Genomic DNA, 18074 nt, shown 5'->3' with positions numbered 1-18074 from the left:
CTTGTGAAATCCACATTGATACCATTGGGCTGCAGGGTTCCCAAGCGGAATATGAGTTGCTGTTCCTGCAACCTTCGGGTGGCATCGTTGTGGCACTGCAGGAGGCCCAGGATGGACATGTCGTCTGAGGAATGGGAGGGGGAGTTGAAATGGTTCGCGACTGGGAGGTGCAGTTGTTTATTGCGAACCGAGCGTAGGTGTTCTGCAAAGCGGTCCCCGAGCCTCCGCTTGGTTTCCCCAATGTAGAGGAGGCCACAACGGGTACAGCGGATGCAGTATACCACATTGGCAGATGTGCAGGTGAACATCTGCTTGATGTGGAAAGTCTTCTTGGGGCCTGGGATGGGGGTGAGGGAGGAGGTATGGGGGCAGGTGTAGCACTTCCTGCGGTTGCAGGGAAAAGTGCCGGGTGTGGTGGGGCTGGAGGGGAGTGTGGAGCGGACAAGGGAGTCATGGAGAGAGTGGTCCCTCCAGAAAACAGATAAGGGTGGGGAGGGAAAGATGTCTTTGGTGGTGGGGTCGGATTGCAGATGGCGGAAGTGTCGGAGGATGATGCGTTGGATCCAGAGGTTGGTGGGGTGGTACGTGAGGACGAGAGGGATTCTTTTTTGGTTCTTATTGCGTGGACGGGGTGTGAGGGATGAGTTGCGGGAAATGTGGGAGACACAGTTGAGGGCGTTCTCAACCACTGAGTGGGGGAAGTTACGGTCCTTGAAAAACGAGGACAACCGAGATGTACGGGAGTGGAATGCCTCATCCTGGGAGCAGATGCGGCGGAGGCGAAGGAATTGGGAATAGGGGATAGCATTTTTGCAGGAAGGTGGGTGGGAGGAGGAGTATTCTAGGTAGCTGTGGGAGTCGGTGGGCTTGAAATGAATATCGGTTTCGAGGTGGTTGCCCGATATGGAGACAGAGAGGTCCAGGAAGGGGAGAGAGGTGTTAGAGATGGTCCAGGTAAATTTAAGGTTGGGGTGGAAGGTGTTAGTGAAGTGTATGAACTGTTCGAGCTCCTCGTGGGAGCACGAGGCGGCACCGATACAGTCATCAATGTAACGGAGGAAGAGGTGGGGTTTAGGGCCGGTGTAGGTACGGAAGAGGGATTGTTCCACGTAACCTACAAAGAGGCAGGCGTAGCTTGGGCCCATGCGGGTACCCATGGCTACCCCCTTTGTCTGTAGGAAGTGGGAGGAATTGAAAGAGAAGTTGTTGAGTGTGAGGACGAGTTCGGCTAAGCGGATGAGGGTGTCAGTGGAGGGGGACTGGTCGGGCCTGCGGGACAAGAAGAAGCGGAGGGCCTTAAGGCCATCTGCATGGGGAATGCAGGTGTAGAGGGACTGGACGTCCATGGTAAAGATGAGGTGTTGGGGACCAGGGAATTGGAAGTTCTGGAGGAGGTGGAGGGCGTGGGTGGTGTCACGGACATAGGTAGGGAGTTCCTGGACCAAGGGGGAGAAAATGGAGTCGAGATAGTTGGAGATCAGTTCGGTGGGGCAGGAGCAGGCGGAGACAATGGGTCGACCAGGGCATTCAGGTTTGTGGATTTTGGGAAGGAGATAGAAGCGGGCAGTGCGAGGTTGGGGAACGATGAGGTTGGAGGCCGTGGGTGGGAGGTCACCTGAGGTGATGAGGTTGTGGATGGTTTGCGAGATGATGGTTTGGTGCTCAGGGGTGGGGTCATGATCAAGGGGGCGGTAGGAGGAGGTGTCGGAGAGTTGGCGTCCGGCCTCGGCGATGTAGAGGTCAGTGCGCCATACTACAACTGCACCTCCCTTGTCCGCGGGTTTTATGGTGAGGTTGGGATTGGAGCGGAGGGAGCGGAGGGCTGCACGTTCTGCGGGGGAGAGGTTGGAGTGGGTGAGAGGGGTGGAGAGGTTGAGGCGATTGATGTCTCGACGGCAGTTGGAGATGAAGAGGTCGAGGGAGGGTAGGAGGCCTTGGGGTGGTGTCCAGGAGGAGGGGGTGTGTTGGAAGCGGGAGAAGGGGTCAGTAGAGGGAGGGTTAGGTTCACGGTTGAAGAAGTAAGCGTGGAGGCGGAGGCGGCGGAAAAACTGCTCTATGTCCAAGCGTGAGCGGTATTCGTTGATCTGTGGGTGGAGGGGGACAAAGGTGAGCCCTTTACTGAGGACTGACCGTTCGTCCTCAGTAAGGGGTAGCTCTGGGGGGATGGTGAAGACTCGGCAGGGCTGGGTGCTGCTGGCTCCTCTGGAGCTGCTGGCTGTGGAGGTGGTGGGCGGAGCTACGTCGGCGTCGGCTGTGGGCGGAGCTGTGTCGGCGTCGGCTGTGGGCGGAGCTGCGTCGGCGTCGGCTGTGGGCGGAGCGTCGTCGGCGGTGGGCGGAGTTGTGCCGGTGTCGGCGGTGGGCCAAATTCTTTTGACTGTCTTTTGGTTGTTATGCCAAATACACCACTGATGACTTGGAGGGAAACCACAGCATCAGTTTCACTACAAAACTCAAAATGTAAAACAATAACCAAACAGGTGTGCAGCATATAATAAAAATGCATGTTTATTTACAAATGTGTGTGCAACTTGCTACTTAGGGGCATGATGAAACTTTCCAAATGTCTTCCTCTTTTTGTCTTTCAGTACTCGTGCTATATAGGCATCTTGCTGCTTCTGTATTTCAAAGTCAGTAACCTGTTGCCTGTATAGAACACAAAATTAGTTTCTTTAAAACATTAAGAATATTTTGATCGAAACACATCAAAGCCCTCGTAGAGAGAAGTTTACAGACTTACCTCAAAGTATCTTTCTGCTTTTCAAGAAGGTGACTAAGTTTTTTAATCTGACCCTCTTTGACACTCAAAATATCATCTTGTTTTTCCATCAGATTCTCAATCTCTGCAAAGAAAACAATTAGTTTTCAGAAATAATTAGTTTCTATCTAAATCTATTTTTCTAGATCTGTTGAATTATTCTTTTAGAAAATCGACCAGGCATATTCCAGGAAATATAAAACCAGTCCTTTCAAATAAACTGCAAATTTTAATCATTAGACAATGTAATTAAATATTCTTCTTTTTGTATCAATTTTGTATCTGTAATTTTTGGCGTATGTTCATTCTTGGATAAGTACCATTTTTGGGACCTACAGTTCTTTGCCGTAGGTGTGTCAACACAGACTGCCTGAAAAGGGGCAGAACAACAGGTTAAAAGAGGGCTGCAAAAGACAAGTTTCAGAAGTTACATAACTTACAATCAGAGATTGGGAACTTCTGAATTACTGCTGAGGAACAGCAAGACAATCATCCCATGACCAACAGCTAGAAGCATTGGTGAAAGGTTCTCAGAGATGGAGCTACAACATATGTTTCTTATCTTGCTTTACTTTACAATACCCATGCAATGGGTGGAATTGCAGACCATAATGACTGGGGTCACAAGGTTTAGGTACATATGACCCAGAACAGATATAGTGACCTTTTGTTTCATTGCTCCCAGAGCAGATGTACATAGACACGTGTACATTGACAGGGACAGAGAGTGAACCTAAGTGTAGGATAGGGTGGAAAGGACAAGAAAATCATCAATGTTAACACATTCATTCTGTTTAAAACTTAATGGGCTTTCAGGAAATAAATTATATACTCAAAGGTAAAAATGAATCAACTATGGCTAACAACTCAAAGATTTCATTAAATCAAAGGAGTGGCTTATAAAAGCAGCAGAAACAGTGGTAAACCTGATAATTGGGAGTAATTTAGGAGTAAGTAAAGAATGACCAAGAAACTGAGAGAGAAAAGAAAATATGAATGTAAGTTAGCAAGCAACATTAATCTATACAATAAAAGCTTCTAGTAATATGTGAAGGAAAACAATTAGCAAGGGTAAATATGGGCCCATTACAGGGGGAGTAAGGAATATTTATAGTGAAAAACAGGGTAAAGACGGAGGAACTAAGTTTGAAACTTTTGTTGGTCTTCATGGAGGAAGATACAGAAAATATCCCAGAAATATTAGGCAACTAAGTGCCTTGTGAAACTAAAGGGCTAAAGGAAATGAATATAGTAAATATGCACTTGAAATCACTGGTGATTGTCTTTTGTATTCTATAAATTCTGGAAAGACTCCTGCTGGCTGAAAATTGGAAATGTAATCTCATTATTTAAGAGAAGCGAATGTGGATAACTACAGACCTATTAGTTTGACATCAATAATTGGGAAACTGTTAGAATATTTTATAAAGGATGTGATAACTAAAATTTTAGAATAGAACTACAAAATTGGGCAAAAAGACAATATGGATTTTGTTATGCTCCCAGCAAATGGCAGTACTGGTCTAATCTCAGTATGGAACCTAGTTTATTTAGTTAACATGGTGGTTAGTCACAGAAACATATTCAAACAAGGCTGCACATTTTGTCTAACAACAGAAATTTATTACACAAAAGAAGAAACAAACCAAGCTATCTAAATATAGAAGACAGTACAAAAGGTCTCAAATCACACAGCAAACAAAATTGAATGTGTCTTTCCCCACACTATCCATTATAAATGCTCAGTCCAGAGAAAACATACAACTGTTTCAACTCTTTAAGTTTCTCATAGATTTTATTTTGCTATGAGCAATGAAGACAATTCAATGAGTCCTTTCCAAATCTGCCAATATGAACATTTCAAAATCTAAAAGCCTAAAATTTCTCAGTTCTAATAACCTAAATTTTCTAACCAAACTCTCCTGGCTTGGAATCTTTACAAACTAAATACTTCTGCAGAGGTGACTGGTTCCCTGATCTTCTAGGAGAGAAACTAAACTTGCTTCTAAACTCAACTCTGAAGTAAATTAAAACTCTTTCCATCTTAGATTCTTCTGAACTGAAAATAAAGCCAATGGCCTTAAATGTTTAAACATGTGGCACAAACATCTTTCAATTAACACTACAAGGGTCTACAGTCACCTGCTTTTTGACAAATGCTGGATTTAGGCCACTATTTAGAAGGTCTTTCCTGTCTTGCTTTTTAGAGAAGTAACCAACATTACTTGGGTAGGCAATGGTCTAGTGGTATAATCGCTAAACCATTAACAAAAGGCCCAGGTAATGTTCTGGGGAAGTGGGTTTGAATCCTGCCATGGCAGATGATGGAATCTGAATTCAATAATAATCAGGAAATAAGAGTTTAACGATGGCCATGAAGGAAAAACCCATCTGTTTCACTAATGTCTTTTAGGGAAGGAAATCTGTCACTTTACCTGGTCTGACCTACATGTGGCTCCAGACCCACAGCAATGTGGTTGACTCTTAACTGCCCTCTCCACAATTAGGGATGGACAATAAATGCTGGTCCAGCCAGTGACACCCCATCCCATGAATGAATTTAAAAAATTATCTGCTTCTATTTTGAAATCCAAATTCTAAAAACGTTGATAAATTATATACCTTTTGTCACAACTTATAAAGGGAAATCATGCTTGACAAAGTTGTTGGAGTTTATAAACACTTCACTTGTAACATAGTCAAAGGATATTCTGTGAATGTAGAATCCATGTAAAAAGTTAGTAAATAAAATTATAGAGCGCACGGAATTGTGGATAAGATACTAGTGTGGACTGAGAACTAGTTAATAGATGGAAAGCAGAGTAAGAATAAACAGATCAATCTCTGGATGACAGGCTATTAATAGTAGGGTGCCTCAGTCAGTGCTAGGTCCACAATTGTTCACAGTCTGTATAAATGATATGTATCTCGGGACCAATTATGCAGGTTTCCAAAGGGATCAGGGTGTTTTCATGTAAAAGTCACTTCAAAGCTAGTATGCACGTGCAGCAAGAATTTAGGATAGCATAGGATATTGGCATTCATTTCAAGGGGATTTGAGTACACAAGCTATCTTGCTGCAGTTGTACAGAGCCTTGGTGAGACCTCACTTGGAGTAATGTGGATAGTTTACATTCCCTTATCTAAGACAAGATATACTTGCCATAAAGCAAGTACAATGGAAGTTCAGGAAATTGATTCCTCAGATCACAGGATTGTTCATGTGCAAAGATTGAACAAACTGGGTCTGCATTCTCTAAAGTTTCAAAGGCTGAGAAGTGGATCGCACTGAAAATTAGAGGACTCTCACAGACTTCTCCGCATCAGCTGGGAGGACAGGTGTACTAACAATTAACATCCTTGAAGCAGCCAATAGCACCACTATTGAGGCCATGATCATTCAAAACCAACTCCACTGCGCCAGCCACAAGCTTAGGATGTCTGTGTTCCAACTGCCAAAGTAAATCATCTATAACCAGCTCAAGGAAGACATTTAAATGACAGGAGGACAAAGGAAGCTTTTCAAAACCCCCGAAGGCTTCCTTCATGAAATGCAACATAGAAGTGAACTCGTGGGAGACCCTCATTCAAAGGAAATCGACATGGAGGAAACTTCTGTGTGAAGGAACACAATTCTTTGAGAACACCAGTTGGCAAAGGGGCCAGAGAAAGGAATGTCAGTGATCTCAAGGCCAAGGACCAATTCCATCCCCCGGAAATACATTCTAAATGTCTGGTTGGAGATGCAATTCAAGGATCAGGCTCATCAGCGATGTAAAGACCCACAGAATCTATAACTAGTGACACAGAATTTCTTAGGTGGACAAACATACCCATTAGTGAGTAATCCAACGACAAAAGATGGAATGTTCAACGTGGCTGGTGACTCTAAAACCAAGTATCATATCTCAGGATAAGGTGCAAGCCATTTAAAACTGAGGTGAGGAGGAATGTTTTCACTCAGAGTATGGTGGAACTTTGGAATTCTCTATCCGAGAGGCTGTGGAAGCTCAACCATTGAGCAGATTCAAAATGTAAATCAAAAGGTTTCTGGAGGCTAATGGTATCAAGGGAAAAGGAAGTAGCAGAATTGGCAGTGATGTCATGATCAGCTGTGATCAAGAAAGAAGGGTTGGTCTCAATGGGCTAAAAGGCTGATTCCTGTTCCTTGTAACAAATTCCATATCACATATGCACATGTTTAGAATATTTAGAATGGCACCATCACTTACCATTGCATTTGCTTATCAACTTGTCATTTTTTGTTGACTCTTTCAATGCTTTGTTTTTAATGCTTTCCAATCTTTGCGAAGAATAAAAATAGAGATATGTTTGAATTATAAAACAGAATAAAAATGTTTAAATAAGGTTTAAATTATAATAGTTCATATCACAGTATTAGCTAACTGTAAACAAAGATTTTAACATCGACTCCCCCCATCCAATAGATGGCCATAAAATCTAAAGTGAACTATATGGTGGACTTGGGATGATATATTTTCCTATAAGCCTCAAGAATTACAGACAAACACTAATTTTTAACAAAACTCACCTTTGTTAATCCTGTAATCAGGTCACATAGTGCTTTACATGCATCTATTGATCTAGCAGCACACAGATATCCCACCTACAATTCTAGCTAGCAAACCTTGGCATCAGACTTAGCAAGGACTTCAACAGAATGCAAGGATGGTCCCATAGCTAAGTGCAGGGCTCCAATAAGATTGAGTTACAACATCCATTCATATTCATAAATTCCACTGTCAGGCTCTGTAGCATATAGTGGAACTGTCAACAATATAAGTCAAAGAATCTGCATTTTTCTGTTTTGGAGAATGTGTTTAAAACTGTTTGATCTGGCTATGTATTATCTTTAGTGCTCAATGTGATTGTCTGGGGGCCTTTTCATGGCTTGTACTATGATTACCTGTTTGGCAGATGTAAACACAAGCTATACAGATCAGCTGTGAACTGATGAACTATCAGTGGATTAACTGTAGTTCCTCTTCAGGATCAATGAATGTGAGTAAAATTGCAGAGAAATTATTAGGTGGAAGAAATTTAGAGCTACAATGTATCAGTACACGTCAGGAACTTGTCAATATCCACCAATTTCTATTTACAGAAGAAGGTCTCCTTCATTATAATAACTGGGGTTTCACTGCACAGTTGATTAATGCTCAATAATTTGCCTTGCGGAAACAAAACGAGTCTACAACTTAATTTGAATTTAAAGAGGGAATCTCATATTTGTATAGCATCTGTCAGGACTTCAGAACTCTCCAAAGCACTTTGCAGCCAAAAAACCTTTGAAGTGGTTTGGAGATTCCTGAAGTCCTGATTGGTGTAATGTAGAAAATATAGCAAAGAATTTTCAAAGAATAGTAAGATCCCACAAATAGCAATGTGATAATAACTAGATAAAGAGTTTTGGTGACATTGATTGACCAATACAATCATAGAATCATAAAATCATACTGAACAGAAGAGGTCCTTTAGCCAATCAAGTCTGGACCACCAAAAATATACGACTACCTAAACTAGTCTCACTGTCCCACATTAGGCTCATAGCTTTGAATGTTATGACACTTCAAGCACTCATTCAAGCACTTTTTAAAGGTTGTGTCTGCCTCAACTACCCTCCCAAGCAGTGCAATACAGAGCCCCGTCTCCCCTGCAACTGTCTGGGTGAAAAAGATTTTTCTCAAACTCCCTCTAAACCTCCTGCCTTTCACTTTAAAATTATGCCCCCTTGTTATTGGTGCTTACGGACCAAGACAATGGAAAATATTCAAAATAGTGCCGTGGAATTTTTTTCTTTACTCCTGGGTTATGTATGCCATTGGCTAGGCCAGCATTTACTGCCCATACGTATCCGGCCTGCAGAAAGCAGTGGTGAGCTATCTTTTTGAATCTTTTTTTCTGTTGAAGGCTCTGGAGTGGGGCTTGAACCCACATCCACTGATTCAGAGGTAAATTTACTCCTGTCAACCTTAATTTAAAAACTGGATGCAAGTCGTTATGAGGTAAATTTAAATATATTTTATATGTCTGTCAAAGGTCATTGGTTAGATTTTCTTTCACTCCAGCACCTGTTTTGAAGATCTATCAGATGGGAGAAAAGGATGAAAATCAGCCAAGAATGCATGTGGTACGCTCCCTGCCAACTCAGCCATATTAGGTGGGTGTGCAAATAAAAATGGGAACAGTATTGCACTTTGAATCAGTTATAGAGTCATAATGATCCAGAAGTTTAATTAATAAAAACACTGATGTCTTCTTCAGCAATTAGACATGATGCAAGTGCTGCAGCAGGGCTTTCCACCACTTATCCTGTTAAGGCCAACTAGTACAGTCAGAACTTTGCCTCGTCCTCGACCCAGAAACATTTCAATTCAGTAAAACCACTTGGGCAGTAGTACGTAAAGACACTTCCCCATGCTAACTGCATTTTAGAAGGAATTATGACTAGGAAAGAAAATTTAATGCCCTCTTTCAATCTTTTTTAAGTTTTAACTCACATAGTACTCAAGACTGTTGTTAACCTAAAGATGACAAACATATCTAAAAATAATTTTCATTATTCCTACTGTACTACTTCACAGATCACACATCACAGCAGTTTAATACATTTCCTGTAGTTCTTCAACTCCCTCAACTGTTAAGTTTTTGCAATTCCATCCACAACATTTTAAATTATGTTTTAATTGTAGTTTATTTTCTTCTTTCTTAGTCTAATCCTGAGTTTCTAAGGCAAAGCATTCACGCATGTGAATGTGGTATGGATAGAGTGGACAGCTAGAGACTTTTTCCTAGGGTGGAGGTAGCTATTACGAGGGGGCATAGTTTTAAAGTGAGTGGAGGTAGATATAGGGGAGATGTCAGAGGTAGGTTCTTTACTCAAAGAGTGGTAGGGGCGTGGAATGCATTGCCGGAGAGGGTAGTGGAGTCGGCCTCATTAGGGGCATTTAAGCTCCTATTAGATAGGCGTATGGATGATATTATAAGGTAGGGGTGGAGGTTAGATAGACCTTAGGTATAGGGTACAAGTTCGGCACAACATCGTGGGCTGAAGGGCCTGTACTGTGCTGTACTGTTCTATGTTCTATGCAGATAGCAATCTCAATAATCCAATTTATAGCATCCTATGACAATCAAAATTTCAACAGAGCAAGATACGTTAATGAGGCAGCACTATAGTTTACAAAATTAAAACTAAGAGTGCTAGCAGCACACAAAAATAACATCATGCAAAAGACTTGTGCATGAAGGTCATATATAAAACTAGTTGCACCATATCTTCAGGACTATCACAGCAGTTGTGTACTTCAGATCAAGCAGGAATGAAATACACAAGAGTGTAGCAAGGCTCTACCTACAATATGAGCATTAAATCTATATTTATAATTAGTTATAAATTTTTCAAAGCAGTAAAATTAGGACTAAAAATTGTCACATGTTAAGTAGCACAAAAGTTTAAAGAAATTCTTCCAGTCCCTCAGGATATCCCCAACAAGTTCACAGCCAATTAATTACTTCATGAAATATAGTTACTGAAATTATATAGCTAAATGAAGCAAAACTTACGCATTTTCAAAGGCCTTCTTTTCCCGATCTAGCTGTTTCATCAGAATCTCTATTTCACCAAGTGCAAACTGCAGCTTTTCAGATTCCTTGGAAAGTAATGCTTTAGTTTTAGCGTGCTCAAGTTTTTCATCCTATAAAGGAGTATGACAGAGTTAACAGAATTACTCAGCTGCTGTAGCCTCAAAACTGAATAGAAGTTCGGCACTTTGAAATATGATGCAGATAGTTCAACCATAGATGATAACCAACATGGGAGGAAACATTCAAAATTTCCTCAGGGTGAATGAAATTGATAGTTAGTTTGCCTGAATAATCAGAGCAGGGACACGACAAGAATACCAATTATCTGCAACAGGACGCAGTTAAGATAACAGAATGGGTAGGTAAGTGGCAGATGGAATTTTATAAAGAGAAGTGTGAGAAGATGCACATTGGCAAAAAGAATAAGGAGATCTCCTAAGGATAAGAGATATAGTGGCACAATTCAAAGAGTGAGCAGGGATAGGAGCATCTGCGGTACATATTCGTAGATCAGTACATATTGAGAATAATTAGCAAAGCATATGGGATCTTGGGCCGAACAGTGATAGAAAGCAAAAGCAGGAAAATTATCTTTTCTTATTTATGTTTATGAAGCACTGATTAAGCTATAATAACAGTATTTTGTCCGTTCAGGGCACCATTTTAAGAAAGATGTGAAGGACCACCAAAAGGATGCACTGAATTTACCAGAATAGTTCCATGTTTGAAGGATCTTAGCTACCAGGTTAAATTGGAGAATTGGTGACTGTTCTCAAAAGTCTTACAATTATGAGGTTTATAAAATGGTTTCAAGAGGAGTTCAGAGGAGTTACAGGGAGGTAGTCACACCTCAGGTACAAGAAAAAAGTAGATGGGTTACAGTCAGGGGATGGAAAGGGAACAGGCAGACAGTGCAGGGATCCCCTGTGGCCGTTCCCCTCAAAAACAAGTATACCGTTTTGGATACTGTTGGGGGGGACGACTTACCAGGGGTAAGCCATGGGGTACAAGTCTCTGGCACAGAGTCTGTCCCTGTTGCTCAGAAGGGAAGGGGGGAGAGGAGGAGAGCATTAGTCATTGGGGACTCCATAGTTAGGGGGACAGATAGGAGATTCTGTGGGAACGAGAGAGACTCGTGGTTAGTGTGTTGCCTCCCAGGTGCCAGGGTCCGTGATGTCTCGGATCGTGTTTTCGGGATTCTTAAGGGGGAGGGGGAGCAGCCCCAAGTTGTGGTCCACATAGGCACTAACGACATAGGTAGGAAAAGGGATGGGGATGTAAGGCAGAAATTCAAGGAGCCAGGGTGGAAGCTTAGAGCTAGAACAAACAGAGTTGTTATCTCTGGTTTGTTACCCGTGCCACGTGCTAGCAAGGCGAGGAATAGGAAGAGAGAGCAGTTGAACACGTGGCTACAGGGATGGTGCAGGAGGGAGGGATTCAGATACCTGGATAATTGGGGCTCATTCTGGGGTAGGTGGGACCTCTACAAATGGGATGGTCTACACCTGAACCAGAGGGGTACCAATATCCTGGGGGAGAAATTTGATAATGCTCTTCGGGAGGGTTTAAACTAATTCAGCAGGGGGATGGGAACCTGAATTGTAGCTCTAGTTTACAGGAGGTTGAGAGTAGTGAGGTCATGAATAAGGTTTCAAGGTCGCAGGAGTGTACCGGCAGGCAGGAAGGTGGTTTGAAGTGTGTCTACTTCAACGCCAGGAGCATCCGGAATAAGGTGGGTGAACTTGCAGCATGGGTTGGTACCTGGGTCTTCGATGTTGTGGCCATTGCGGAGACATGGATACAGTAGGGACAGGAATGGTTGTTGCAGGTTCCGGGGTTTAGATGTTTCAGTAAGATCAGGGAAGGTGGTAAAAGAGGGGGAGGTGTGGCATTGTTAGTCAAGGACAGTATTATGGTGGCAGAAAGGACGTTTGATGAGGACTCATCTACTGAGGTAGTATGGGCTGAGGTTAGAAATAGGAAAGGAGAGGTCACCCTGTTGGGAGTTTTCTATAGGCCTCCGAAAAGTTTCAGAGATGTAGAGGAAAGGATTGCAAAGATGATTCTGGATAGGAACGAAAGTAACAGGGTAGTTGTTATGGGGGACTGTAAGTTTCCAAATATTGACTGGAAACGCTATAGTTCGAGTACTTTAGATGGGTCAGTTTTTGTCCAATGTGTGCAGGAGGGTTTCCTGACACAGTATGTAGATAGGCCAACATGAGGCGAGGCCACATTGGATTTGGTACTGGATAATGAACCAGGCCAGGTGTGAGATTTGGAGGTAGGTGAGCACTTTGGTGATAGTGACCACAATTTGGTTACATTTACTTTAGCGATGGAAAGGGATAGGTATATACCGCAGGGCAAGAGTTATAGCTGGGGGAAAGGCAATTATGAGGCGATTAGGCAAGATTTAGGATGCATAGGATGGAGAAGGAAACTGCAGGGGCTGGGCACAATTGAAATGTGGAGCTTGTTCAAGGAACAGCTACTGCGTGTCCTTGAGAAGTATGTACCTGTCAGGCAGGGAGGAAGTGGTTGAGCAAGGGAACCATGGTTTACTAAAGAAGTTGAATCTCTTGTCAAGAGGAAGAAGGAGGCTTATGTAGAGATGAGGTGTGAAGGCTCCGTTAGGGCGCTTGAGAGTTACAAGTTAGCTAGAAAGGACCTAAAGAGAAAGCTAAGAAGAGCCAGGAGGGAACATGAGAAGTCTTTAGCAGGTAAGATCAAGGAAAACCGTAAAGCTTTCTATAGGTATGTCAGGAATAAAAGAATGACTAGAGTAAGATTAGGGCCAGTCAAGGACAGTAGTGGGAAGTTGTGCGTGGTGCCCGAAGAGATAGGAGAGGCGCTAAATAAATATTTTTCGTCAGTATTCACACAGGAAAAAGACAATGTTGTCGAGGAGAATACTGAGGTACAGGCTATTAGACTAGACGGGATTGAGGTTCATAAAGAGGAGGTGTTAGCAATTCTGGAAAGTGTGAAAATAGATAAGTCCCCTGGGCCGGATGGGATTTATCCTAGGATTCCCTGGGAAGCTATGGAGGAGATTGCAGAGACTTTGGCTTTGATCTTTATGTCGCCGTTGTCTACAGGAATAGTGCCAGAAGACTGGAGAATAGCAAATGTTGTCCCCTTATTCAAGAAGGGGAGTAGAGACAACCCTGGTAATTATAGACCAGTGAGCCTTACTTCGGTTGTGGGTAAAGTGTTGGAAAGGATTATAAGAGACAGGATTTATAATCATCTAGAAAGGAATAATTTGAATAGGGATAGTCAACACGGTTTTGTGAACGGTAGGTCGTGCCTCACAAACCTTATTGAGTTCTTTGAGAAAGTGACCAAACAGGTGGATGAGGGTAAAGCAGTTGATGTGGTGTATATGGATTTCAGTAAAGCGTTTGATAAGGTTCCCCATGGTAGGCTATTGCAGAAAATACAGAGGCATGGGATTGAGGGTGATTTAGCGGTTTGGATCAGAAATTGGCTAACTGTAAGAAGACAGAGGGTGGTGGTTGATGGGAAATGTTCATCCTGGAGTTCAGTAACTAGTGGTGTACCTCAAGGATCTGTTTTGGGGCCACTGCTGTTTGTCATTTTTATAAATGACCTGAGGGCGTAGAAGGATGGGTTAGTAAATTTGCAGATGACACTAAAGTCGGTGGAGTTGTGGATAGTGCGGAAGGATGTTACAGGTTACAGAGGGACATAGATAAGCTGCAGAGCTGGGCTGAGAGGTGGCAAATGGAGTTTAATGCAGAAAAGTGTGAGGTGATTCACCTTGGAAGGAGTAACAGGAATACAGAGTACTGGGCTAATGGTAAGATTCTTGGTGGTGTGGATGAGCAGAGAGATCTCGGTGTCCATGTGCATAGATCACTGAAAGTTGCCACCCAGGTTGATAGCATTGTTAAGAAGGCTTCCGGTGTGTTAGGTTTTATTGGTAGAGGGATTGAGTTTCAGAGCCATGAGGTCATGTTGCAGCTGTACAAAACTCTGGTGCGGCCGCACTTGGAGTATTGCGTACAGTTCTGGTCGCCGCATTATAGGAAGGATGTGGAAGCATTGGAAAGGGTGCAGAGAAGATTTACCAGGATGTTGCCTGGGATGGAGGGAAGGTCTTATGAGGAAAGGCTGAGGGACTTGAGGCTGTTTTCGTTAGAGAGAAGAAGGTTAAGAGGTGACTTAACACAGACATACAAGATGATCAGAGGATTAGATAGGGTGGACAGTGAGAGTCTTTTTCCTCGGATGGTGATGGCTAGCATGAGGGGACATAGCTTTAAATTGAGGGGTGATAGATATAGGACAGATGTCAGAGGTAGGTTCTTTACTCAGAGAGTAATAAGGGCGTGGAATCCCCTGCCTGCAACAGTAGTAGACTCGCCAACTTTAAAGGCATTTAAATGGTCATTGGATAAACATATGAATGATAATGGAATAGTGTATGTTAGATGGGCTTCAGATTGGTTTCACAGGTCGGCACAACATCGAGGGCCAAAGGGCCTGTACTGCGCTGTAATGTTCTATGTTCTATGTTCTAAGACTGCCTTTAATTTAGGATAAAATGATGTGAGTCAGGTGACTTGTACTGAAGACTGCTTGACAGGAGGCCTGAGTTGTGGGGCCATTAAAAGATTAAAGGAAGACCTGTTTGTTCTGGGATGTTGATGGAAGATATTCATACTGGCAAACAATGGCAAAGGCAGCTGTAATGCCAGTGGACAGACTGGCAATCGCCAAATCTCAAAGAAGTATTAAGAGTATCAGGTCGTTAAAGAGTATTTGTTGAGCCATCCCTTTGTGTGCAGGATAGATAGAGTTAGGGTTTAAAGAATAGCTCGTCAGCATTTCTACTTGGATACAATATCCAAAGGATTCATGATACGATAGGGAAGGATGAAAAGGAAATTAGGTTAGGCTTTTCTAAAATGTCACGTAGATGAGTCTGCTAGGATCTGAGAGGAGAGTGGATATTGACAAGACACTGTAACTTACCTCACAGGAATCTGGATGGGAGCTTGTACCCAAATTGGAAAGGACAAATTGGTGAAGATTTAAAACAGGCCTAGAAGATTTGCCTAAATATAGTGAAGTCCAGGTCAATTTTTTTTAACTGGAATCTGATCAATTATATACAAGGGTGTTATAAATGTATGCAGTATTGTAAAAAAATGATTAAATGCTGAAAATTGGAAATATATAGATATCTGTTGTTAATGATTACCTCTATAAGCTTCAAAGTTCTCACCTCCAACTCCTTCACAACGGCTTCAAGCTCCTCTCTGCATACAGTTTTCTCTTCTCGCTGTTTTACCTAAATGTGGAATGCACCGTATTGTGGTAAACAGTTTTGTTTCAAATATATAAAGAATCCTTGATCCTATCATTGGGCTGCTATGTTGATGTCTAGTAATTTTACACTGCAATATAGACAATTCATTAACAATAAATATGATTGTACTGTAACAACAAAGGTTTGACATTATACCTTTTACAAGAGTTTGATGCAGAATATAGAATAGTTGGATGCTGTTAAACCTGCAACCTAACTAAAAAACCAGTAATAAAGCATCACATTTCAGTAGATTATCAACTGTAGTCATCAAATAAGATAAGTTAGGTAAAATACTTAACAATAAGTTGTTAAATATTACAGTACAATTCTGTAAAAAACAGAAAAGAATATGTTACAAAGATCTGCAATGATTTGTAAAGATACAAGTGAAGCTTTAGTTTTTGTTTTTATAACCCAAGCTTCTGTTATTGCTCTGTCTCTCTGTGACACAGATATTGTAAGGTACATCAAAAGTATGGTGGTGACTTAAGAATTCATTCGAGTCCAAGTTGCTGCAGCAATACACATTTTTGTATTCATGTTATAGCCTAGAGCTACGGGTAGTGACAATGGAGGCTCCAATATTCTTTCCAACACTTGGCTGACCAGGAATCTCTCCTGATTTTGCCAGCTGTCATTAGTGTATGTTGGAAGAATTTGTAGGTTAACACTGAACCTGTTTGGCTGCATTATTAACACACCTTCTTTTGCCATCAAGTCCTGAAATTGGACTTGAACTCAAATATTCTGGCTCAGAGGCAGGGTTACAATCCACTGTGCCACGAGACCTCCTATTGAAAAGTACATACGAAACTATTTGCTGTCATAACTACCTTGTTAGAACTACCATCCAACCTGTTAGATACATGAAAAAAAGTCTGCATATTTGAGACACAAAGAAAAATATACACACATGGGATATTGAGAGCAAGAAACAGAAAGATGCACATGTATAGAGAAAAATTTGTCACTGACTTATTTAGCTCTATCTTCAGGGCTTGGACCGAGCAGAGCTACAACTATGTTCAGGTTTTCACCTAGGACTTTGGTTCCTCACACTCCAAATAAACATCTGACAAAGAGTAAGAAAACCACTATGGCACAGGCTCAGACTGAGGTGAAAACTCAGCAGTTTTATTGCAACTCAAAATACTTTATATTAATCTTCCATTATAAATCCCTAATTTACATATTTAGAATACAAACTGACTTTTGCCATGCTGTTGTAATATCCTTCCACCAGTGCTGGCAAACAGGAACAGTATAATTACAACATGACAAGTTTAGATAGGAAGATTTTGATTGAGAAAGGAAATTATCAACAGTTTAAAAGTATGGACAGAAAGCATAACTTTAAAATCGTTGCATTGTAGATTCGAATTTGAGTGTTGCTGAATTAGCAGACACGGTGCTGAAGCTTTTCAATTCATATCCATATCAATTTTCAAAGGGGAAGATAATGTATATTGCATAAGAAGATAGTACGAATATGTTGGCAAGTGGATTCTGATTGAACAAGGTATTGTCATGAGAAAAGCACCAGGGAATAGTTATCCCCAAACATCGGTTTAGTTGAAAAAGACACAATGCTTTGGACAGGAGGACCCTGCATATGAATATATGAACAAATGTATGTATGTATATATTGGAAAGTGCTATCTAAGGAGCTTTGGCGAATTTCTGCAGCGCATCTTGCAGATAGTACACACTGCTGTACTGAACAACGGTGGTGAAAGGAGTGCATGCTTGTGGATATGGTGCCAATCAAGTGGACTGCTTTATGATGAACTGTGTCAAGATTCTTGACTGTTATTAGAGCTGCACCCATCCACGCAAGTGAGGAGCATTCCATCACACTCCTGACTTCTGCCTTGCAGGTGGTGGATAGGCTTTGGGGAGTAAGGAGGTGAGTTACTCATCGCAGTATTTCTAGCCCCTGACTTGATCTTGTAGTCACCGTGTTTATGTAATGAGTGCAGTTGAGCTTCTAATCAATGGTAACCCCAAGTGGTTAGTGATAGTGGGGGAATTCAGTGATAGTAACACCATTGAATGGCAAGGGGCTTTGACTAGATAGTTTCTTATTGGAGATGGTCATTGCCGGGCATTTGTGTGGCATGAATGTTACTTGCCACTTGTCAGTCCAAGCTCAGATATTATCTAGAGTTTGCTACATTTGTAAATTGACTGCTTCAGTATGAGGAGTCACGAATGGTGCTGAACATCGTGCAATCATCGGCAGACATCCCTTCTTCTGACCTTATGATGGAGGGAAAGTCATTGATGAGCAGCTGAAGATGGTTGGGCCTAGGATACTATTCTGAGGAACTCCTGCAGAGATGTCCTGGAGCTGAGATCACTAACCTC

At 42.0% G+C, this 18074-nt stretch overlaps 1 protein-coding gene across 1 annotated transcript in view; it reads right to left on the bottom strand.

Annotated features, from left to right (window-relative positions):
* Nucleotides 1-2489: 2489 nt before the first annotated feature.
* Nucleotides 2490-18074, bottom strand: part of LOC109931092 (spermatogenesis-associated protein 24-like) — a 17780-nt gene continuing 2195 nt past the window's right edge. The window contains exons 3-7 of the mRNA XM_048599245.1: nt 15621-15686; nt 10343-10473; nt 6988-7058; nt 2738-2840; nt 2490-2643 (exon numbers count right to left, since the gene is read on the bottom strand). Coding sequence (XP_048455202.1) covers nt 2532-2643; nt 2738-2840; nt 6988-7058; nt 10343-10473; nt 15621-15686 — 483 coding nt within the window. The 3' untranslated portion in view covers nt 2490-2531. The remainder of the gene's footprint in view (nt 2644-2737; nt 2841-6987; nt 7059-10342; nt 10474-15620; nt 15687-18074) is intronic.

Source organism: Rhincodon typus, chromosome 7 (genome assembly GCF_021869965.1).
Source record: "Rhincodon typus isolate 14 chromosome 7, sRhiTyp1.1, whole genome shotgun sequence".
Lineage (NCBI taxonomy): Eukaryota > Metazoa > Chordata > Chondrichthyes > Orectolobiformes > Rhincodontidae > Rhincodon > Rhincodon typus.
This window is presented reverse-complemented; position numbering and strand designations above follow the sequence as displayed.